Genomic DNA, 23645 nt, shown 5'->3' on the forward strand with positions numbered 1-23645 from the left:
CTGAGAGCAGAAAAGTCTGGTTTACTTGCCTATAAAACAGGATTGCTAGACTCCCACAACACCGGCTCCCTGCCAGCTCCTAAGCCTGCAAATCCAGGCGTCGGGAGCCCGCACCAGCCCATTCTCCAGGCTCCCCAAGCCCAGGCTCCATTTGCCAGATCTTTCCTAGACGAAAGGGCCCTTAGAGTTGCTCTTATCCTACCTGGTTTTGTAGGTGAAGAACCTAATGCCCAGAGAGACTTTTAAGCAGCCTCAAGATGTTCAGCTATTTATAGGCACAGCTGAGCCAGCTAATTCTGGCCCCCGGTGTGTGGCGCTCTTACCCCACCCTACCGTTCCCGTAGCCTAGGTGTGCTTTCACCACTGGTAAGCAGAGAAGCCTTCAAAGGAAACTGAGGCAGGAAAAGGGGCCAGACTCGCCCAAAGGGGAACGCAAACCCTAGGCCAGTGCTGGTCCCGTCTGGGACAGCAAGCAGCTGCTAGCTCTTTCACCTCACCCACCCCTTTTCTGCCTCACCTTCTCTCTTCCTTTGCGTTACCTGTTTCCCAGGGCCTCCCCTTGCACCCTTCCCTTTTCCGTGTCTGTCCCTTCCCTGACTTCCTCGTTCCCCACGGCCTTGGGGGCCCAGGTTGTTGATAAGGAGGAAGGAGGAGAGTGGAAGCCCAGCCTCTCCCCTCCTCTACTCCCACTGCAGCCCCTTCCTGGACCAGGTGTGCTGCAGGGTTTGTGAAGACACAGGGCCTGGGGTTTGGTGGAAGGCTGCAAGCCAGAAGCTGGAAGACCCAGACACTAGCCCTGACCTTGCCAGCCACTCCCCCTCTCTGGGCCTCAGCTTGCTTATCTCTAAAATGAGAGATAATCAGAAGCTTTCAAACAGTTTTCAACAGACATCCAAGGCTTCCTTAACTTGCTTCCGGCTGTAAGGACGCAGAGAGGCCAGGTTCGGAGCTCCCCCTGCCATTTCAGCCAGCAGCACTCCTGTGTGTTTTATGTTCCAGGGCCCCAGGATCATTTTCTAAGAAAGTATTCTATGGTTTAAGAGTCTAAAAATAACCACTGAATGGGATGATCTCATATGTCCCCTTCCGGTTAAGAAATAGGTTATTCTAACCATTCTAGTAAGAAGTTTGATCCTCAAAAGAAAGAGTTGGAGGGCGCCTGGGTGGCTCAGTCGGCTAAGCATCAGACTCTCGATTTCAGCTCAGGTCATGATCTCACTGGTTGTGGGTTCGAGCCCCACATTGGGCTCTGTGCTGACAGTGCAGAGCCTGCTTGAGATTCTCTCTCTTCCTCTCTCTGCTATCTGTCTCTCTCAAAATAAATAAAATAAACTTTTTTAAAAAGCGAGAGAGTCGAGCATTTCCTTTAATTTCATTTATCTTTTTGTTTTTCTTTTCTTTAAAAAAATTTTTTTTTACATTTATTTATTTTTGAGAGACAGAGTGAGACAGAACATCAGGGGAGAGGGGCAGAGAGAGAAGGAGACACAGAATCCAAAGCAGGCCCCAGGCTCTGAGCAAGCATTCAGCACAGAGCCTGCCGCAGGGCTCAAACCCACAAACCATGAGATCTTGACCTGAGCCGAAGTTGGACACTCAACTGACTGAGCCACCCAGGCGCCCTTTCTTTTTTCTTTTCCTTTTTTTTTTTTTTTTTAAATTCTAAGGAGGAGTAAAATATCCAACCTGCTTGGGAACAGAACTATGAGGTTAGAAAACTGGGAAAACCGAATGGGGCTCACTGAACATCCAGACATGGAAAGGGTGTGGTGGGGGGGGAAGGGCTTTAGAGGCAGACAAGCATAGGGCTGAATCCCCGTTTTGCATTTCCTAATCTTGGGCCCAGCACCCTAAGGACCTTCAACAATAAACATTTCCTTCTCAAGCTGTTGTGAGATCTGTATGAAATATCGTAAGCAAGGCACCACAAACCATCCCTCGCACACTGGAAACACTCCTGGCTGTGAATTTCATTTTGCTTTCCCAGGCAGATGAAGCTAGACGAGTGTTCAGGTTTCTCAGACTTTCCAGAAGGAATTCCAGAAGAGGGGACCACAGGGGGAGGCACAGGTAAGGCGGCAGAGGCTACTGGGATTATAAAGTGTAGGTTTAGGAAAGAGGAAGAAGTGGAAGGGAATGGGGGAGGGAGAAGGATGGCAGCTGGGTACCCACAGTGTGACATATTTTGTGGCTCAGAAAGCATGTAGCAAGTCCCTGGGGCCAGGAGGCCTGCCTGTCAGCCACACTCAGACGAGGTGCCAGCCTGCCTGAAACCTTAGGCCACAAGCACTCCAGCAGGAGAGGAGACGCTCCTCAAACCAGTTTCTGATTCTCTTTGAGCAACACCAGCTAAAAAAGTATCTGGCACTTCAGCAGCAGCGAGAGGAGAGTGTGGTTTTCCAGAAAGAGCCATGCATCAAGAATCAAGACACCAGAGGCTGGCCTTGCTATTACCATAGCTCATGATGCCCACGGTTCACAAGGGCCCGTTACTGGAGTCAGAGGGTCCACTTTTATGGTCCCCATTCTGCTTCACGGTCACTGACTTTTACCTTCCTGTCCATCCAGAGTATCCTGCACAGGGTCTATGACAGTGCCCGCCACCACCACCCCCACCCTCCCCGCCCAATACATGTGGACCAATTAGAGCAAAGGAAAGAGAGAAGGAAAGAAGAGGCAGGGTATGAAGAGGCGAGCGTGGCAGCGGGTCCTGGCAGCCTAACCAGTGTCTCTGGGAGGCTTCGAATGGTTCCTGAGCCAGAGCTGTGCCAACACACTCAGATGCTCCCACTGGAAGGACTTCAAACTCAGTAGATGGAAAACGCAGGACAGAATTTCACACCAACCCATTTATGCCCCATGTCAAATTCAGAGACAGATGCACAGAGAACTGACATCAGGCCTCCTTTAGGCTGGGCTTACGCACGCTCACTCACCCTTCTCCCTTCCCCTCTAACCACACAGGGCCTGTGTCCTGTCCTGAAAGAGATCCATCAGAGTCTCCTGCCTGGGATCAAATGCTGCTGACAGCAGGCCTGGCTCTTAATGCCTTGTCCTAGTCACCCCTCCCTCCTCTCTTCTGGCCAGTGTCTCATAAACTAGACATCATGGGGCAACGCCCTGGCCGACACTAATCTGTCCCCATACAGGGCACTGGGTAAATCGGCAGAGGGTGAGAGAGACCACTCAGGTGCCAGACTGCCTGGGTTAGAGTCCTGACTCAGTTAGTTAAGCCAGCTAATTAACTTCTTTATGTCTCAGTTTCCCATCTATAAAATGGGGCAGCCAATACAACCTCAGAGAGTTAAATGAGTTAATGTGGGTGACATCCTTAGAACAGTGTCCAACACAGAGCAAGTGCTCAAAATCCTTGAGTTTGCCTCCTGATTGAAATAGTGTGGTTGCTGCTCCCTCTTCCAAGGTCAACAGCAGAAGAATTATACAGAGAAAAACACCAACAAGAAATGAAGAGAACTGTGAGAAGCCGCTTGGATGAAAGGGAGCCCTATTTGAACTGGTGTGTGTGTGTGTGTGTGTGTCAGAGAGATGTGGCCAGGCATGGCTGTGGAACAACCAAAAAAAAAAAAAAAAAAAGAGCTCTGGGGTCCTGATCTGTCTTTCCCTCCACTATTGCCTTCGAACATGCAATGATGCCCCATCACCTGTGTGACTCAACTCTATGATCCAGGTGCTGGTTAGGGTACATCAGGGCACTGAAGATGTACTGTGCTTGTAAAGAACTGATAAAAAAAACAGCGAGGGGGCAACTGAACTTTGGACAGTTGTTTTCTCCCTCATCCCCTAAAATCTCAGGACAGATGAATTACAATTTAAAAAGTGTCTCTCTTGGGGCACCTGAGTGGCTCAGTCAGTTAAATGTCTGACTTTGGCTCAGGTCATGACCTCATGGCTCATAGGTTCTAGCCCTGTGTCGGGCTCTGTGCTGACAGCTCGGAGCCTGGAGCCTGCTTCCAGTTCTATGTCTCCCTTTCTCTCTGCTCCTTCCCCACTCATTCTCTCTCTCAAAAATAAACATTTTTAAAAAAGGCAAAGGAATAGAAAAGCTAGGAAATACAGGGGATAGAGGTAGAAGGGCTTTGTGGTTTAGAAGGGCAAACAAGCTGAGTGGACATCTGACAGAAATCTCACCCGAGTTCAGGAGAGACATGAATAAAGAGGTTCCCTGAAGCATGACTTACGGTGGCAGGAGGTGGAAGCAATGTGGGTCCCCATCACTGAGACCATGCCACATGTCAGTTAGAAGCAATAGATTAGATGTATACCCAGAAGAAACACAGTGATGAGTAAGAAGCTGAAAAAGATGTAAACCACAATAACATTTCTATAAATTTAAAATACCTGCATATAATCTCACTGACGCCACACTGCATATGAATGTGCCACAACTCAAGCTCCGAGGAAAGAAAACACTTATTTGCAACTCAGCCAGCTAGATAGGTATAAGAATTTCTGCTACAATTGAAGCCGCTCACAATGCAAATTAATACACATTTCTCTAATATAAATATGCAGATTTTAATCAACAGCATTATGTAAACGGGCTGCAAAAATGGCAAGAAAACTTTAAATGTTTTGTTGATATTAATAAATTTAGAGTTCCTTTTCAATTTATGCAATATCTCCTTGAATTTCATGTTGGTAATACTGAGTTGACACGGAGTTAGTGAATTTACTTAACTTGGACATACTTTTGATACTGATTTGCTTTTGCTTCAAAGTCAAATCAATTCTTTTAAAATAGATGAAGCAATTTTGTCCATTTAGAGGCAAATATTAGAGGAAAGTGATTTTTTTTGTACTTGATTCAGGTATTGGAAAATTTTAAAGTACACTTGATTAAAAAATAAAAAATAAAAAATAAAAAAAAGAAAGTACACTTGAAACAACTTAGTATGTGAATCTACTTTTTCAACTGTGAAATTACAAAATCTAAATACAGATCGAGTATTTCTGACGAAAATTTAACATCTACACTGAGATGTGCTATCAGAAAAAACACACACTGGGTTTTGAAGACTTAGTAGCAAAAAAATAATAATAGTTTAATACAGTTTATCAATAATTTTTATATCATTCACATGTTGAAATAACATTTGGCTCTACTGGGTGGAATAAGATATATTATTAAATTTTATTAAGTACATGGATACTAGAAGCATTACGTGTTATTCAAGGACACAGACAAACAAAAAAATACACGTTAAAAATCTCTGAGGGTTGGGGCGCCTGGGTGGCTCAGTCAGTTAAGTGTCCAACTCTTGATCTCGGCTCAGGTCATGATCTCACGTTCGTGAGATTCAGCCCCGTGTTGGGCTCCCCGCTGAGTATGGAGCCTGCTTTGGATTCTCTCTCTCCATCTCTCTGTGTCTCTCCCACACTCTCTCCCTCCCTCTCTCTCTCTCTCTCTCAAAATAAATAAACATTAAAAAATTAAAATAAAAATATTTGAGGGTTGCTTATGGTGAGTGTTGTTTGGATGGGATGGAACGGTGAGATAAAAGGGCGCAAATAAAAAATTAAACAAGAGAGGCCTTGCATGGACCACTGATGAAAGAAGGCTATAAATTAAGGAGAATGATTAACCCAATCCCCTGTATCTAAGATTCCTTGTGACCACGGAAGAAGGAAAAAAGCAATGAAAATCTGAAGTCTCCGTGACCTTTAAAACCCAGAGCACCAAAGGTAAAGGCAGAGAAAGAATGAAAGGGTCTAAAAGCAATTTTTCAAAGACCATGATAGGACTAGTCCTCAGAGCGCTTTAAATCATCCCGTCCAACTTCATTTCCTTGGCTGTTTAGTGCGGGTGGAGAATGCTACACATTTGGCCTAATCACTCGAGAGTCCATCTAAATGGTTGAAGCTAATTTCTGTGCTGTGATCAAGGCAGTGCTGCCTAGTGCTGTATCTGTGAGCTCAGCTGTGGGAGGAGGACATTGGGAGGGGCTCCAACAACAGGTGGGTTGGAGTCCGCCTGAGAATCTAAAGCAGAGGGCAGGACAGCTGGTGTCTGGCAAAGTGATTTATAGTTGAAAGCAACAGGGAGCAAGTCAGAACCCTCACCAGTCATCCAAACTACACCCCCCCCCCCCCGCCGCCCCAGACATCCTGTCAGCTGCAAGGGACTTTAGAGGCGCAGATAGAAGGGGTGACTAGACCAAGGTCATGGCAGACCTGAGACTAGAACCCAGGACACTACTGTAAGGCAACAGTGGCAGCTGGTACAGCTGATAAGGACTCCTCCATGGAGAGCCCTGGCCCCCAAGCGGGGAAGGGAGCAAGAAAGCATCAATGACAGCTGGCCCTGTCACCCACAGTGTGGATGGCTCCTAGCAAGGAAAAAAAAGACTCTACCCCTTAGCAAGCAGTTTGCCTCAGCATTTGGGGAGATGTTCTTAGTGCTAAAAATGATTCTCTTTTCTTGGTTTTCCTTTCTACCAACTTCTTCTTTTACTTCTTAAATTCTGACTTCCTCCCTGACTTCTCTGTGGCTAGATCTAGTGGTCTTGTCTCTGGGCCTTCTCTGCTGTACTTATCACACCAAAGTTCTGTCATTGACCCTCCTCTCCTGTATCTCCTTTATCCAGTTTACTCTCATTCATTCATTCATTCATTCATTCAGCTAACACCTATTAAACACCTACAGTATGCACTTACTTTTACTAAAATGAGTAAGAGGCCATCCCTGCCCCTAAAGAGCTTCCTGTCTGGTGTGGAAGATGCAGATATATAAATAGTTTTAATGTAATGACAAATACTCACACGGAGGTTTTAAAAGGTGTTATACAACCAAAATAGAATGCATTTAGTTCAACCGGGAAAATCTCTTATCTCCAGCCTCAATTTCTTTCTTAAATTGTTCAAGCTTCACATATTCAATTAAAATTTGGGCATTTCTCACCTGAGCATTTCAAACTCAGTATATTTTAAACCGAGCTCATCACCTATGTCCCAAATCATATATTTGTGACACATAAAACAAGCAAACAACAACAGGTTCTATTTGTGACAACTATAGAAGAGACTCCAGACTGGAACAGAATCAAGTCTGCATTTAATTCATTGCTATGCAATTATTTAGAGAAAAATTAAATTTTGCCCAGAAGCTACAAAGGGGAGGGGGCAGAGGCACCTGGGTGGCTCAGTCGGTTAAGCGTCTGACTTGGCTCAGGTCAGGATCTCACGGTTCATGAGTTCGAGCCCCACGTTGGGCTCTGTGCTGACGGCTCAGAGCCTGGATGGAGCCTGCTTTGGATTCTCCCTCTCTCTCTGCTCCTCCCCCACTCACGTTCTGTCTGTCAAAAATAAACATTAAAAAAAATCTTTTAAAGGGGAGGGGGCACCTAGGTGGCTCAGTCGGTTGGGCGTCTGACTTCAGCTCAGGTCATGATCTCACGGTTTGTGAGTTCGAGCCCCGCAAATGGGTTCTGTGCTGACAGCTCAGGGTCTGGAGCCTGCTTCCGTTTCTGTGTCTCCCTCTCTCTCTACCCCTCCCCCACTTGTGCTCTGTCTCTCAAAAATAAATAAATGTAAAAATATATACATTTAAAAAGGGGAGAAACAAAGAATCTATTATTTGGTGAACATCCTCTCCAGATAATAGAAATATTTTTTATCTAGCAATCAGGCATATAAGTGCCTTCTGAGGAAAGGGAGATAATAGCCGGTAAGATCATTGAATTCATTCTTCTGATCTGTCTGTACTCAATAAGCAGCCTCTGGTTGGAATCTGAATGCCCTTAAAAAAAGGAATTGGATAAGAATATTTCCCACTGTAAATGAGTAACTCGTAACTATTTTCATTTTCCATCTTTTTCAGATTCAATTATGAGAGAGAAAAAGGCAAGCTGAGGGCAAAACACGATCGACATCCTGCAATCCCCCCTTTAGGGGCAACCTCCCCACTGCCTTAAGGTGGAATATATATATATATATATATATATATATATATATATATATATATATATTGGCACTAGTAACTACCTAAGAACAAAGACAGGGGAAAAACAAATGGTTAACTGATAAAGATCACAGTCATGTAGGACATGAAACTCCATTATAGTTTGTAACTGTCTTAATGATTTACAAGAAAAACACAATCTCAGTGATAGACCTCCAGGAACCTATAGACTCCATTTCCTGGAGACCTAGCATCACCTTCACCTCCATAGGATAGAAAACCCTATATAATCGGTCACTCTTCACAATCACAATGCAGCCTTTTCTGCCCATGGGTCCTGTTCCCGTGCTACAATCAAAACACCTTTTTGCACCATAAAATGTCTCAAGAATTCTTTTTCAACCAACCGCTGGGCTCGCTGATCCCACGTCACAACCATCCGAGAATAATGGAAATTTAGAATTGCCTTATGTCCCTAGCAGCCTCTTTGCTGCACTCCTGGCCCCTACTGTCTTTCTCCTCCAATTCACATAATCCTCAGCTGTTAGCATAATCTTTCTCAAATTCCATTCCCGTGAAGTCACTGCCCAGCTCAATCACCACCAGCAGCTCCATAGGTCTATTTTATCAACCTAAAGTCATCAGTTTGGAACCCAGAGCTTATCAACTGTCCCACACACCACCACTTCAACCAAGCTTAAACTGCCTCCACTGCAGGCAAGCTAATTTGCTTACCATTTATCTTCTTCCCTGTGCTTTTGAAGTCTGTCCAGCCCTCCTTGCCATCAGCCATGTAGACCATCTCAGAGCTCACCTCAACCAGGATGCATCTGATTAGCCTCAACACTTCAGACTGCTTTGACCTGAAATCCCTTACGGACCTATGTGCAAAACCAGCCTGTTCTCTGGGTCCAGAAAGGGACAGTCAAAAGAGCATCAAGTTATGACCAATCAGGGATAACACTGAGTAGTGATGTCATTTAATCATCAGATATACTTATAGTATTTTAATAACTTTATATTTGTGCAGGGCACTATACTAGATAATGAGGACAGCAGGGTGAGGCAAAGTCCCTACCTTCAAGGAATTTATATTAAACACATATAATTAAAATTGCCATACATACTATGAAGGAAAAGAATAAAGATGTTGTGAGAGAGAATTGTAGGGTAGAGTTAATAATTTTGGTTAGGTAGGACAGGGAATATTCTAAGGATGTAACATCAAGGCCTGAGGCCTGAAGGATGAGTTGAATTTAGCTAAAGAGTAAGGGCAGGGGTGCCTGGGTGGCTTAGTTGGTTAAGCGTTTGACTCTTGATTTCGGCTTAGATCAGGATTTCACAGTTCGCGAGATCAAGCTCTGCATCGGGCTCCTCGCTGGCACTGCAGAGCCTGCTTCGGATTCTCTCCCTCTCTCTCTGCCCCTCCCCTGCTCACGTACTCTCTCTCTCCCTCTCTCTCTCTCTGTCTCAAAATAAATAAACTTAAAACAAATTATAACTAACTAAATAGCTTCTCCTTGTTAAAAAAAAGAATAAGGGCAAAGTGATTTAGGAAGAAGAAGTAATATGTGTAAAGAGTTCCACTTTAATCAGTCAATATTTTTTAAGCATCTACTAAATATGTAATTCTTTTCCTAAAACAATAAAGAGACGTGTAAGGCTTAGCCTTCCCTTCGGGAGATATGACATAAATAATCTTGATCATATTAGTCTGCTCAGGATGCTATAACAAGATACCACAGACTGGGTGGAGTAAGCAACCGAAATGTATTTTCTCACAGTTCTGGAGGCTAGAAGTCCATGATCAAGGTGCTAGCAAATTTGGTTTCTGATGAGAGCTCTCTTCCAGGCTTGTAGATGGCTACTTTCTTGCTATGTGCTTCGTGTGACCGTCCCTCTACCCTCTTAGGTTTGTATCATGGACCCTGTAAATTAAACTGATGAAAGACAGATTAACAGAATTTTAAAAATAAGAGTTTAAAAACCAGAGGTGGTTAGAACTTGAGGCTTACATACCATCTTAGCAAACAGCAATAAATTTGTGGAGAAGTGACAAAACAAAGGAGAAAAGTTTGGGCTTGCGGGGTGGTAAGCTGTGGAAAGGTAAACATATGGGGGAACTAATGGGAGATAAGGGTTATTTCAGTAACGTTTGTTTGTGCAGAATCAGTGCCAGCTCCTTGTCTCTGGTGATAATGGTTGTTTTCCTCCTCCTGGTACAGGAGAGGGGGGAAGAGGAAACAACTTCACAAAGGGAAATTGATGTCCTGATTTTAGGCAAATGGGGGAAAGCAAAGAGCACTTTCTGTGTTTGTTGCTTCCTAGTTTTTTTCAGGTCAAAATAATCCTTATGCCAAAGTGACATATTCTGGTCCCCTTTGGGGAATATAGAGTATAACAGGGAAGTGAGACAAGGCTGAAAAAAGTGGCAGAGACTAGACCGTGGAGGACCTTAGAAGAGAAGTTAACAGGTTTGAGCCATCTCCTGAGAGCAATGGGAAATCCTGAGTTGGGAGGGGAGGATTAGGAGGGAGTCCTGACATGATCAGACTTGTTTTTGAGGGTAGGTAAGGCTGGAGACAGGAAGAGATGAGAAGGTATATTCAGGGTAAAATTAGTAGGGCTTTTGTGACTAGTTGGTAGGGTCAAAGAGAGAGCATGGTTTCAGGTTTGGGTAATGGAGAGGATGGTGATACCTTAAACTGAGATGGGAAGTACTTCAAGTATGAGGAACAAGGAATTCTATTCTCAACAAGAACCTGTGAGACGTCCAGTTGACAGCTAGGCACTCAGGTCTGGAGTTCTAAGGAGCAGTCTGACTAGAGATACGGATTTTGGAACAATTTTATGAGCGCGGAGGCCAAGAGAACGGATGGGTTTGGAAAGGAAGAAAGCATAGGGGTGAGAAGAAGGCCTAGAACAGGCCCCTGAACCATTCTAACATTAGAGGGGCTACAAAGGAAACTAATAAAAACAGAGCAGTAGGAGGAAAACCAGGAGACTGTGTGATCAGAGATACCAGAGGAAAGGGATGATTTGACCAAGAGGGAGAAGCCAACACAGGAGTAAATGCCTCAAGGTCAGGTAATATAAGATGATACGACCGCAGCATGAACAGGGACAACAGGAGGTACAGACAAGGGTCACTGAAGGAATTCAGAAGAGCAATCTTGTTGGGGGCTATGTATTTAGGGGGACCTGCATCTTGGCAAGAAAACCAAGTCTAGCTTCTTAAACGGTTCCCTGAAAGCCGGCCTCTGAATCTGAGTGAACATGAAACAGACAAAGAGGCAGGCTAAGGAGAAGAGATAATTTACCATGTTTGGAATAATGCTTATTGTAACCCAGCTCCGTTCACCAGCTAAACATTATGTGGATAATGGATGACAGCAGGATGCCTAAGTGGTTGCTGGATGGCAAGTTAAAGTAGGTCAATCAGGAACACAGAAGGAAGTAAAAATGCTTTAAAAGATCCCATCAAAGCACAACTTCAAACAATGTGGCCTTGCTGTGGATGAGCAGAAAACCACAACAGATGTATTAGCCTAGTGAAGAACAGTTAGAAAAGACATGCCTTTTTTTAGGGAGAAAAAAAAAAATCCCAGGGATTTTAGAAGCAAATTGTAAGTTTAAGAGCCAGAACACCAAGCATCAGAGACGCTTCTGACTCTAGATACACATTTTCACACACCAAATATCATCATTACGTATCCTGTGTTGCAAGTTCCTACGTTCAAGTTTACAAGAATCTATTGCACAAAAATCTACTGGCTGCATGTTGTATGTAGAAGAGCTGTGTGTGTAAAACGACCACAAGCTTCGCATGGGCAAATAATGTCATGTGCCAATTAAAAACGCAAATACAACTTTAGTCTACTTTACTAGAAGTCATCCCGATAATAAAAGCAATAGTCTTAGCGCTCTCTGCATTAATCAGAATAAAGGTGGAGTGTTGTGACCAGCTAAAAGCATCACATTTTAAGAGTGATACCTCTCGCCCATCTCCTTTCCATTACCATTACAGATTCTCTCATCTCACATCTGGTAGACTGTTTCCAAAGATGGTCCGGCCATCCATCCCTCTGGTGGCACAAGCCTTTTGTAGTGTCATGTTGCCAACTTCTCCCATCTAGAGTCTATTTCTCCTCCCCTTGAATCCAGGCGAGCCCTGTATCTTGCTTTAATCAATGAGAAGTGATGGGGTTTGATTTACAGACCTAGACCTTAAGGGGCCTCCTGGCTTCAGTTTTTACCTTCTCGGTTGCCAGCCACAAAGTCAAGAATGGGGCTAGCCTACCGACTGATGAGAGGCCAACGCTGAGACACAAGTCATGTGGCGATGTGGAGAACTGAGGGGCACAGGCAACAGCAAGCACCAAGGCCCCAAACGTGAGTGAAGCCATTTTGGATCTCCAGCCCCAGTCAAGCCACTGACAGTAATATTCTATATCTGTGCTACCCAGTATGGGAGCCACTAGCCACGTATGTCTATTGAATTCTTGGAATGTGACTAGGGTGTCTGAACATTTTCATTTTTAATTCACTTGATTTTAACTAAGCTTTAAATAGCTAGTGACTACGCAGTTGGACAGTGTAGACAACTTATAATCCTGCTAAAAAAAATAAATAAATAAAAACAGGGCACAGGGCAGAAGATCTCCTTGGCACTTACGCTTTACGGTGCTACAAATAAGCAGTTACTCGAGATGGTTGGTGGTGACAGATATAGCTCTGTTAACTAGTATTGAAAAACAAAAAAACCCTCCCTTCAACATCACCCAAAGGAAGGAAGGAATCCATTCTAACCTGTTTCATCTGCATAAAATGTGAGAACCAGAAAGGGAAATTCCCACATCATAGACTATACCATGAGTTCCACATCTAGCACAGAGATGTCCTGATTAGACAATCAACTTTCCAAAAGTGCTTTCATCATCTATCAAAAAACAAAATGTTAATAGTTCCCTGGTTCACACGTTTTGCGGGGGAGAGGGAGCAGGAAGGAAACTTGAGAGAGCCTACTGTGTGCGTCAGACACAACCACATACATCAATCCATTTAATTCTTTTAATCATTATTTTCAGACTAAGGAAATACAAATTCAGAAATGTGACTTGCCTAAGGACCTAAAACTAGTTGGTGCCAGAGATGACATTCAAAATCAAGCCTCTGGATTTCCCAATACGCCTAATGCCTCTCCTATCAGGAATAACAATTTCCATGATCCGGTCATCTATGTAACTATTTCCAGTTAATGCCTTAACTCTTACCAGACTGATCTCATTTCTGCTTCCCTTCACTTGACACTCTTCTTCTAATTCCACCTATCCTTCAGAGTCCAGTTTAAGTCTCCCTTTTTCCTTCCCTGAAACTTGTCTCATCTTAATCCCAATTTATTTCCCTCTCTTCTGAATTTTTACGTCGCTTATAATGGGCACCACATAACGTAGCAGTCTGTTACATTGTCTTTCCCTTAAAGAGACCGTAATCTCTTCAAGGTGGACAGCCCATGTCCTTACCAGTCTTTGAAGCCTGGCAATCCTTCCAAATTTCCTATTTTCCTTGAGCCCTGAATAGGTACTTCTGGAATGATGCATGAACTAAACTCAACAAGTACTTCTTGATTAATTAAAGTCAGCCCCAAACTCTCGTGTTGTTCCCTCTCCTCAAACTACCGCGCCTCAATTGATCCGGAGAGGTTCAGTGGCGAGTGGAGGCGGTAGTGCGGCCACGTAACGCTCCCCGCCCGCTCCGGTAAGCCACGCCCAACCCGCTGGTCGCCGATTGGGCGTGGCTCAGCCTAGGGTGGCCGATTGGGCGTGGCGTGCGTGAGTGAAGGCGTGGCCGAGAGGGGAAAACTCCGCTCTGGATCGGACTCGGTAGTCCCCGGGAATCCTCGACAATTTCCGGCAACGGGCTCCTCCTCAGCCGATCGGCCTCGGGCATTTCCGGTCCCCTTCGGAATTTTCCGTCTGGCTCCCGCGCGGATCTCACCACTTCGGGTATTTCCGTGTCCCACTCGGAGGTAGTCGGCAATCGCTCGGCCTCCCCCATCCCCCGGTAACGGTCGCTGGTGAGTTTAAATGAGCCGGGGCTGGCCGGGCCGGAGCCGCTACGGGGGGGGCCTGAGGCACTGCAGAAAGTGGGCCTGAGCCTCAAGGATGACGGTGCTGCAGGAACCCGTCCAGGTAATGATAACCCCGCTCGCCGAGGCTTGGCTCGAAGCCTCGGCCGGGAAGCCGCGTACGGCCACTCCGCGGCCTGGTGCGGCCTAGGCCCGGCAGCTTCTCCCGCCTCCCCTGCTGCCGGGTCCTGCCTGTCTCCGCGTCGGCTCGGAGGCCTCGCCCGCAACCTTACCCGCGTTGCCTTGGTCCTGCCTTGCTTCCACCCCGGGTGCGAGCGGGGTTCGGCGATAATGCCTCTGTCCACCGCCGGGCCACGGTCGGGCCAGCCCCTCCTGTCAGTCCAGGGGCCTGGCCCCCCCGGCCGGGGTGAGAGATCAGGGGCCGAAAACTCGCCCCAGGTGCTCTCTTGCCCCGGGATGATTGGGAATCACGTTTGATTAGAGCTTGTATGATCTTCGTAATGGTGGGGCAAGTTGGCGGGGTGGGGGTGGTGGGGGTGGTGGTGTTCGGTTTTGTTTTTGTTTTATGTGAGAGGGCGGAGGGCCGATAAGATCGGTATTTTTAATACTAATTTCTGTTTTGGTAACAGACGTCCTATAGCCCACGTTGCTTTCCTCGCTCAGTGAATTTCCCACTGGACAATGATCTGGGAAGAGAACTCCCGAGGCCCAGCGCTGAGGGGCAAGCACCTATACGAGGGGAAGGGGTGGAAACGGCAAATCTGGGTGTTTTGGGTTTTTTTTCCCGTGACCGGTGTGATGGGGATCAGGAGTGTTTTATTGTGCATGTTGATAGTGCGTTCAGGAAATGAAAGACAAATAAGGGTTTTTACATCCATTTCGCTGTCCTTACGACACCAAGGTATGCTTTGACGCACAGTGCTCTGTTGGCACGGGAGAAACCCTATTGGATTTGAAGTGTGATGCAGTGCCAGTCATTTTCCCCCTGCCATCTCAAGAAACTGAATCTTTTGTCCCTTACTGATGGACCAGGTCTGGGAGACTTTCAGCTCACCATAGGATCTTTGACTTGAATAGAAGAGTTGACCTCTATCAAGTGCTGTCATTGAGTTATGGACTTTTTTTTTTTTTTTTTGAAGTTACGAAGCAAATCAATTTTAGAAATTACTTCACATTACCCTTAATAGGCCTGTGACCAAATAATAAATATTTTAATACATCACTGCTTCCATATTTCCTTTAATTTTTCTTCCCGGAATGAAATACAAGGATCTCCCAGTTTGCTTCTTTTACATATAGCAACTATTAGTATTTGAACCAATATAATGTGGAATTCTGTCTTAGGAAATTTACCTGTTTGTAATTGTAGCCATGCTTCCAAAGCTGTTTCTTTTCAAACGAATTCCTCTTACTGGTAGAGTCCCTTTTTTTTCTTTTTTTTTTTTTTTTTTTTTTTTTTTAGGCCTAACATTAAATTAGAAGTTATCTGTATCTTTTGTTGTTGTTGTTATTAAGTAGCCTCCACGCCTATCATGGAAGATGACCCTGACAGCAAGAGGCACCCAGGTGCCCCAAAAGTTATCTGTACCTTAAATGAACAAGTATATCACTCAAGTTGTTTAATTTCTGTTTCATATTTTGTATGTAATTTTGTCTTCATTAATGATACATTTGCCTCCTCTGGCCCCCCAGTTTTCTCAGTTGATAAACTACTCTCAATGCTAGCCTATAGCCACTATTTAATAACAATTTCAACTTGTATAAAAACATGGAGAAGAAAAGACTATGTAGCCCGTTCCTAGATGGTACCCATCAAGTTTCCTCTTTTTCCTTACAGTACTCGTAGTGGTAATGCTCTTAGGTCTTTTTGAGGCTTAAAAGTCAAATTTGTCCCATTTTTCTTCCCCCATACTACCTTTGTCCATTAGATTTGGGGACTGTGGTAAGAAGTTTTAGGATAGGGCTAGGTGAGAATTTTGGTTGTAATTTATAGTAGAAGAAGCCCTTCAGTAAGGGGTCTGGCAGTGGGAGAAACAAGCAACTTTAGCTACGATGATGATGATGATCAACTGATTAGGGATAGGGCTGAACATGGGAAAGAATCACTAAGGAGAAAATAGGACAGATAGATACTATTGTTTTTTTAAACTATGATAAGTAATTGCATGTACTTGTAAAGGAACGAGTGTAAGTTGGGGAGTTGTTTGGGGCATCATGATATTACCAGGCTTAGGAAAAAGTTGAGAGGAAAGATGAACAACTGTTTGCTGCTTTTTTTTTTTCTTTAAACTTTTGACACGGAATAGCCAGTCTGATAAATTGCGTCAGCCTAAATATTAGCTCCTCCTCCAAATTGTCTCTCATAGAAAAACTTTATATTTGAGTCTTTACAAAAGACTCTCCTGCTATGAGGCAGAAATTCTGTCAATTATTTTATTTTTAATTGTTTGGGGAAGACACACAGCCTAAATGATTTCAATCAGTGTCAATTTGGATATTTATAAAATTCACCTGATGAAATGGATTTAAAAAAAAGCAAAGACATTTTAATGGATTTATCAGTTCTTCCTGGGGGTAGAACTTCATGGAAGTGTGAAGTTGTAAACAAGCTTTGTAAAAGTCGCCTTAATAAGCAGTGTATTAAGTGGATACTATACATATGATATTGTTTTAGAGATCATTCAGCTAGTGAAGGAATACTTTGGGCTTGGAATAAGGTATACTGGGATAGCATCTAGCATGGATTCAAAGGGTACCATATTTCAAATAACTTAGAATTAAATGTATATTCAGGAAAGTTGTGTTAGATGAAAAAAATGGCTTTGTTGATATCAAAGATAGATGTGAACAGTTTCCATAAAATCGTTCTGTTCAATGAGAATAGAAAAAGATGAAATTCCTAAATAAATTTTGTCATTTGAGAAATATGTATGTGTAACTAAATTGATAAAGCAATAGGCATTTGACTCTTTGATCTTCATTCAAAAAACATATACTTAAGTCAGCTGAAACACATTTATGAAGTTTCCTTTTGGCAAAAGGGAAAATACCTTATATTTACGTACAGTATAGTATCTTGAAGGCAGTGCTACATCGTACCTGAACTGGGAGAATAAGCTTTGGGGAATGTGGGTGGAGGAGGAGGTCACTGCAAACATACATAATAATTTCATTTCTTTATGGACTAGTGTTCTGATATAGCCCTTTTTGTGTTTATGCTGTTTATATAGAGAAAGCATTAGGCAAATAATCACAAATTTGTAATTACAAACTGATAAGGCCACTATAAATAGGGTGTGAGGAGAGAGACCTAATGAGGGACTTGACCTACGCCCAGGTGTCAGGTTTGCAATTGAACCACCGAAAGAGGTACTAGAAAATAGCAAAAAGTTAAGCCGCCTCAACAAAAAAATCAAATTGGAAAGAATGTTATGTACCTGCTATGTACCGAGCACAGAAGAGTATGAAAGACATCCTAAAATCTTCTCTAAAAATGGTGTCAGGAAGGTCCTTTTTGAGCAAATAACATTGAAGCTGGGATCTGAAGGTTGAGAAGGAAACAGTAATTTGAAGAGCATAACAGAAGGAGAAAACAGTATGTGCAAAGTCCCTAAGACATAGCAGCACTTGGCACTGAAATAACTGAAAGAAGGCCAATGTGACTGGAGTTGCATATTAATGGAAAACCATTATAAGGAGTTCAGTTTTCATTCTAAGTGTGTGGGGAGTCATTGAAGGATTTTCAGAAGAGGATTGACTTGATGTAGATGTTAGATCTCTTGGCTACTATATGTGAAATGTAATGGAAGAAGGAGGCAAGAATAAAAATATCTTAGGGGCGCCTGGGTGGCTCAGTCGGTTAAGCGTCTGACTCTTGATTTCACCTCATGTCGTGATCGCATGGTTTGTGAGATGGAGCCCTACATGGGGCTTTGCGCTGATAGAACAGAGCCTGCTTGGGATTCTCTCTCTCTCTCAAAATAAATAAAAACTTAAAAAAGTAGGCTTAGGATGAAAGTAACCTAGACCAAAGTGGTAGTAGTGGAGTAGGAAAGAGATTGATAAATTCAAGAGATGTTTTGGAGGTAGAACCAATGAGACATGGAGACTGATTGAATGGGAGAGTGTGGGGATCAAGACTGCTGCCTGGATTTCATTTTGGTGGTGCCATTTAATAAATGAAGAATCCTGTGAGAGGGGGACAAATCTGAAGGAGGATAATTATCCTGTTTTTGTTTTTTTTAAGAGCATTGATTTTGAGAGAGAGAGAGAGAGAGAGAGAGAGAGCGAGCGAGCAGGGGAGGGGCAGAGGGAGAGGGAGAGAGAATCCCAAGCAGGTTCCGTGCCATCAGTGAGGAACCTGACTCCGAGTTTGATCTCATGAACTGTGAGATCATGACCTGAGCAGAAGTCAAGAGTCCGACACTTAACCAATTGAGCCACCCAGGTGCCCTGACAATCTGTTTTGAACAAAATGAGTTGGAGATATTTGTGAAGCCAACCAGTAGAAATATGGAGAAAAAAACCTCTAATCTTTTGAGGGATCTAGTCTTGTTGGGAAGCTAAGAATGTTTAACAGGAACAATTGGATAATGTTACAAGTCAGTATGTATTTGATTGCACAGATAATAATAAAGAAATTCAGTAAACAGATCCTTGTAGACTGGAAAAATGGTGTTTCTTGATGGAGTGGAACTTAAAGCTTTAGAAGATGGGAAGTGTTTGGATTGGTAAAAAAGAAGGGAAAAAATGGTTTTAGCATGGAATAGCACGAGCAAAAGCCTAAAATTGAGAATGGTGTTTAGGAACAAAAGAACCATAAAATATTATAGTTTTGGTTGGAATGGGAATTGAGAGCAGGAGGAGATAAGGTTTTGCTAGCCAGGTAGAATCAGATTATAGGGGACTTAACATCCACGTTGAGGGGTTTAAGGCATTGGTAATACATAGCCATTATACGTTTTTGAACAGAAGACTTGTAATGAAAGCACTACTTTGGGAAGATTAATCTGGTGCTGTTGGCAAGGAGGGACAAGACGAGAGTTAGGGAGACATATGGGCTAGTAAAATAATCGAGTTACATGGTAACATACACCTGAGTTTCTCATTCTTGGTACTATTGATGTTTGGGGCAAACTAATTGTTGTGGGGGACCCTGTCCTATGTATTATAGAGTGTTCTGCAGCATCCCTGGCCTCCACCCACTAGGTGCCCCCTCCATTTGTGACAATCAAAAGTGCCCCCCACTAAGAATTGCTAAATATCCCTTGAGGGGCAAAAATCACCCAGATGGGAAACCACTGATACAGACCTAAACTAAATTAAAGTTCTAAAAATAAGATTTTAATGTGTAACAGGAAAATTCCACAGTGATTTTTTTTTCCCCCTTATACCTCCTTATATTGTCTGAAGCTTTTATTATCCATTTCTTTTATGGTTCAAAAAAAAAAAAAAAAGGCAGCTATCTTCTTTTTTGACAAAAACAAGAATAAAACAAAATAATTTATATGGTCACATTTAGGTCTGAATTAGTTGTACAGTTACAGAGGTTTGTTTATATTTTTAAAAATATTACATGTTTAAGAACAAGCAAGGAAAAAATTTTGCCATTTTGTGCTGTTGATTCCTCTTTTAAATTAATGCAACCTAGGACTAACCCATTAATTTAATCGGTAGGAATTCTCTTTTAAACTTTTTTTTTTTTTTTTTTTTTTTTTTTGAGGATGGGTGTGGTGTTGCTGTTTGTCTCCCTGTTAGCAGCATTCATCCATCTGGCTTTAATTTGTAGAAGTCCTGAGATGATGCACTGAATGATATTCTTTTGGGGACAGGTCCACACCAGCAGTTGGGCCAAAGTGGATGACTAGCCAGGGGGCTGATCTTAGCCCTGCTCTTCATAAGCTCCCAATCTGTAGTGCCTTAGAAAATAGCCCATTTCCTCCCTATTTCCTACCAAAGAGACACCATCGCTGAGGAACTTAGAGGTGCTTGAGCAGAGTGGTGATAGAAGCTGTAGGTGGGATTCTCCAAGTGGCAAATTTTACGGGGTATATGAGAGTTTGAGTTGGCTGCCTTTACTATCACTTTCTCACCCTCTTAATTGGTAACAGGGGCGCTTGGGTGGCTCAGTCGGTTAAGCGTCCAACTTCAGCTCAGGTCATGATCTCACTGTTCGTGAGTTCGAGCCCCGTGTTGGGCTCTGTGCTGACACCTAGCTCAGAGCCGGGAGCCTGTCTTCGGATTCTGTGTCTCCCTCTCTTTTTGTCCCTCTCCAGCTTGCTCGCTCGCACGCGCTCTCAAAATAAACATTACAAAATTTTTTTAAAAAGAATTGGTAATAAAAAATTATCTTCTTCTGAGCAAAGCTTGATTTTATATCAGAAATGGATAGAATCCTTGATTATGATACTTTTTCTCTTGTTCATTTAATATTGAAAAGACGGGAAAAAAAAGCAAAGTTCCAGGACTTTATGGCCATAGTATATGGCCATATGTGTGTCAAATTTTCCTGGTGATCAGTAGTACGGAGTTAGCTGGTGAATCATTTGGGTCTTTTGTGGCTTATATATTAACAAAATAAGCAATTGTGGCAGATATGTTGGGAGATGTTATAATAATGGAAACTGTGTCTTTATTGAGTTTGTTTATATTGGAAGACAGGAAAAGAGGAGGTTTTTAGTGTCTACTATGTGCTAGTCCGTATACTAGGAGCACTGTATATGTATCATGTCATTTAATCCACACAATCTAAGAAATAGAGCTCTGTTTTCCAGATGAGGAGATTGAGGCTTCCAAGTCACACTCTTGGAAGTGCTGGCACACAAATTTGAACACATACCTCCAAAATTAATCCTGAGTATATCGTTTCTACTCCCCATGTTCTTTCATTTACAACAAAATTAAACAAGTTGGTTCTTAGGAAATCTCCATATTTTGTAAAAGAGTAATTAGGTGGTAATTATTTGTATCACAAAATAATAATTGTGTGCCACAGAGTTTCTTTCAGTAGAGATTTCCAGAGATTCTTACCTGTTGGACTTACAGTTGACCCTTGAACAAGGCAGGAGTTAGGGGCACTGACCCCTATGTAGTGGAAAAATCCGAACATAACTTTTGACTCCTCAAAAACTTAGCTACTTTCAGCCTACTGTTGCCTAGAAGCCTTGCCAATAACATAAACAGTTGATTAACACATATTTTGTATACGTATTATATACGTGTTCTTATAATACAGTGAGCTAGAGAAAAGAAAATGTTACCAAGAAAATCATAAGGAAGAGAAGATACATTTTTAGTAGTATATTGTATTTATTGAAAAAAATCCACATGTAAGTGGACCCATGCAGTTCAAACCCATGCTGTTCAAGGGTCAACTGTATATGAATACAGAGAAACTTAAAGCTAAGACTAACATAAGATACTACCAGTAGGAGGACTGGCAGAAATCAAAGATCAGTTGTTTATTCATTCAACATCCATTAGTTAAGCCCTTGCTTAAAAAGTACATAATAGATGCTGGGAATCTAATAATGAGCAAAACCAGAAGTAGTCTCTACCTTTCTGCAGTTTATAGTGAGGAAGACATTACTTATTTATGTAAAATTACAGCAGTGAGAAGTATTACAAAGGAAAGGTACTTAGTGCTATAAGAGTGTGTAATAGGAATGCCTGACCTCATCAGAGCTCCCCCAAAAAAGTGTTCCTTGAGAAAGAAGTCCAAAGAATGACTCGAATATGCATAGTTTGGAGGAAGGTACCAGGTAAAGTGAACTATGTATATGTTTAAAGGGCCTGTGGCAGGAAGGTAACATGGTAGGTTTGAGGAGTTGAAAGAAAGCCATTGTCCAAACACAGCGTAAGAAAGCATGATACAAGAGGAATTGGAGAGGTAAGCACGGACTATACCATCCTCCCTGGTTTGGTGGTTTGGATTTTTGTCATTAAGGACAATGAGAAGCCAGAGAAAGATCTTAAGTGAGAGGATAATATGATCAGATCTGATTTGTGAAAAGCTCACAGAGAGAAAATGGATCACAGGGTGGGAAAGAATTCAGGGAAGACAAATAAGACACTATTAAAAGTAATGGTGGGGGGCGCCTAGGTGGCTCAGTCGGTTGAGTGTCCAACTCTTGGTGTCGGCTCAGATCATGATCTCATGGTCATGGAATCAAGCCCCGCACATCAGCTCCATGCATGGTGGGTGTGGAGCCTGCTTGAGATTCTCTCTTTCCCTCTTTCTGCCCCTCCTCTTGCACACACACTCTCTCAAAATAAACTTAAAAAAAGGGGGGGGGGGACAGGTCTGCCTTAGAAAGTAAATGTTTCATTGAGTTTCTTCCTTTCATCACCATTGCAGTTGCCTAATTTAAATGAGTATCATTTTGGCATATACCTATATGCACGGTTCCAGAACCCTAGGTCATGGGATGGTCTGGTAGAACACCAGAGGGACAGATAAGTTCTTATGGAGGTTTAGAATTCAGCCAAGTACTGTGCTAGATTTATCTCAAAGGTAGTGTTTTTTGTACTTATTTTACAGATGATTAAAACTGAAGGTCAGAGAAGTGACTTGGATATCTTGATTAGAAAGTGTCAGAGGGTTAGAGTTAGGTTTCATCGGCCATGGATTGAAGCTGGAGGTTATATTAAACAGTCAAGAAATAATTGAATCAAATTAGATTTGAACACCCTTTAGCCTGTTGTTTTCTGAACGACGTTTTTTTGAGTTCTTCCACCGTGCAAATGTTGAAGTTCTCTGAGGAAAACACTCGTAGTTTGTCACATTACCTTTTACGTATGTCTTTTCTGTGTCATAGTACAGAGGAGATGTAGGCCGGATAGCAGGGAGCCTGTAGCATGTTTAAAACCTGCTCTTATATTCACTCCTTGCCAGTGCCACCTATTTTTGTTGGAAGGTTCACCTTCTCAATTGTTTGATAAAAAAAAAAATCAAAAGCACAGGGGTGCCTGGCTGGCTCAGTCGGTAGAGCATGCGGCTCTTGATCTTGGGGTCATCGGTTTGAAGTCCCAAGTTGGGTATACAGATTGCTTAAATAAATAAACTTTTAAAAACACATTAGAAAGCTTTGATTAGGGAGGAAGACACGATGATAATGTTGATGGCATGGCTAAAATTTGAGTGATTATTAGGTATGTACTAGGAGCCATTATGTACTTTATGTAACATTATGTACATATTAACCATTATGGACTCTTATGTTTTAAAACAAGAGACTTGAGACATTGTCACTTGCCCAAGAAGGAACATGAAGACCTACAAACAAGAGGCTTTGGAACTTGAGTAACTCAAGCCTTTCTTTTAAAGCTAAGGGCCATGGCCTGAAGGATTAGAAAGTATTTTATTCATAACATCTTGAATTAACAGATGAGACAGCCTTTTTGGCTTTGGGGAATCTGCTGAGCAGGGATATTTTTAATTAGAATAAATCTTTTTTAGATCAGTCCTTTTCAAACTTTAATACGCATATAAATCACCCGGGGATCTTGTTAAAAATGCTGATTCTGATTTAGTAGGTTTAGGATTGGGTCTGAGATTCCACACTTCCAGAAAACTTCCAGAAGATATTAGTGTTGTTGCTCCAAGGACCACACTTTGAATAGCAGTTTTAGATAGTTCTC

At 42.7% G+C, this 23645-nt stretch overlaps 2 protein-coding genes across 7 annotated transcripts in view; one reads left to right on the forward strand and one right to left on the reverse strand.

Moving 5' to 3' along the window:
* Positions 1-13707, reverse strand: part of MYL4 (myosin light chain 4) — a 29130-nt gene extending 15423 nt beyond the window's left edge. Inside the window, exons 1-2 of one of the 2 annotated variants that reach the window (XM_019437476.2) lie at positions 13441-13707; positions 9701-9858 (exon numbers count right to left, since the gene is read on the reverse strand). The gene's annotated coding sequence lies outside the window, so the exon portion shown is untranslated. The remainder of the gene's footprint in view (positions 1-9700; positions 9859-13440) is intronic. The other variant, XM_019437473.2, reaches the window with a different exon arrangement.
* Positions 13708-13937: 230 nt separating this feature from the next.
* CDC27 (cell division cycle 27) overlaps positions 13938-23645 on the forward strand; it is a 69808-nt gene continuing 60100 nt past the window's right edge. Inside the window, exon 1 of one of the 5 annotated variants that reach the window (XR_002076747.2) lies at positions 13938-14109. Coding sequence is in view for 3 of the 5 variants with exons in the window: in XM_053893302.1 (XP_053749277.1) it covers positions 14083-14109 (27 nt within the window). In the remaining 2 variants the exon portion in view is untranslated. The remainder of the gene's footprint in view (positions 14110-23645) is intronic. The other 4 variants (XM_053893302.1, XM_019437469.2, XM_019437468.2 and 1 more) reach the window with 4 other exon arrangements.

This window comes from Panthera pardus, unplaced genomic scaffold, assembly GCF_024362965.1.
Source record: "Panthera pardus isolate Hobbes unplaced genomic scaffold, ASM2436296v1 HiC_scaffold_3, whole genome shotgun sequence".
NCBI lineage: Eukaryota > Metazoa > Chordata > Mammalia > Carnivora > Felidae > Panthera > Panthera pardus.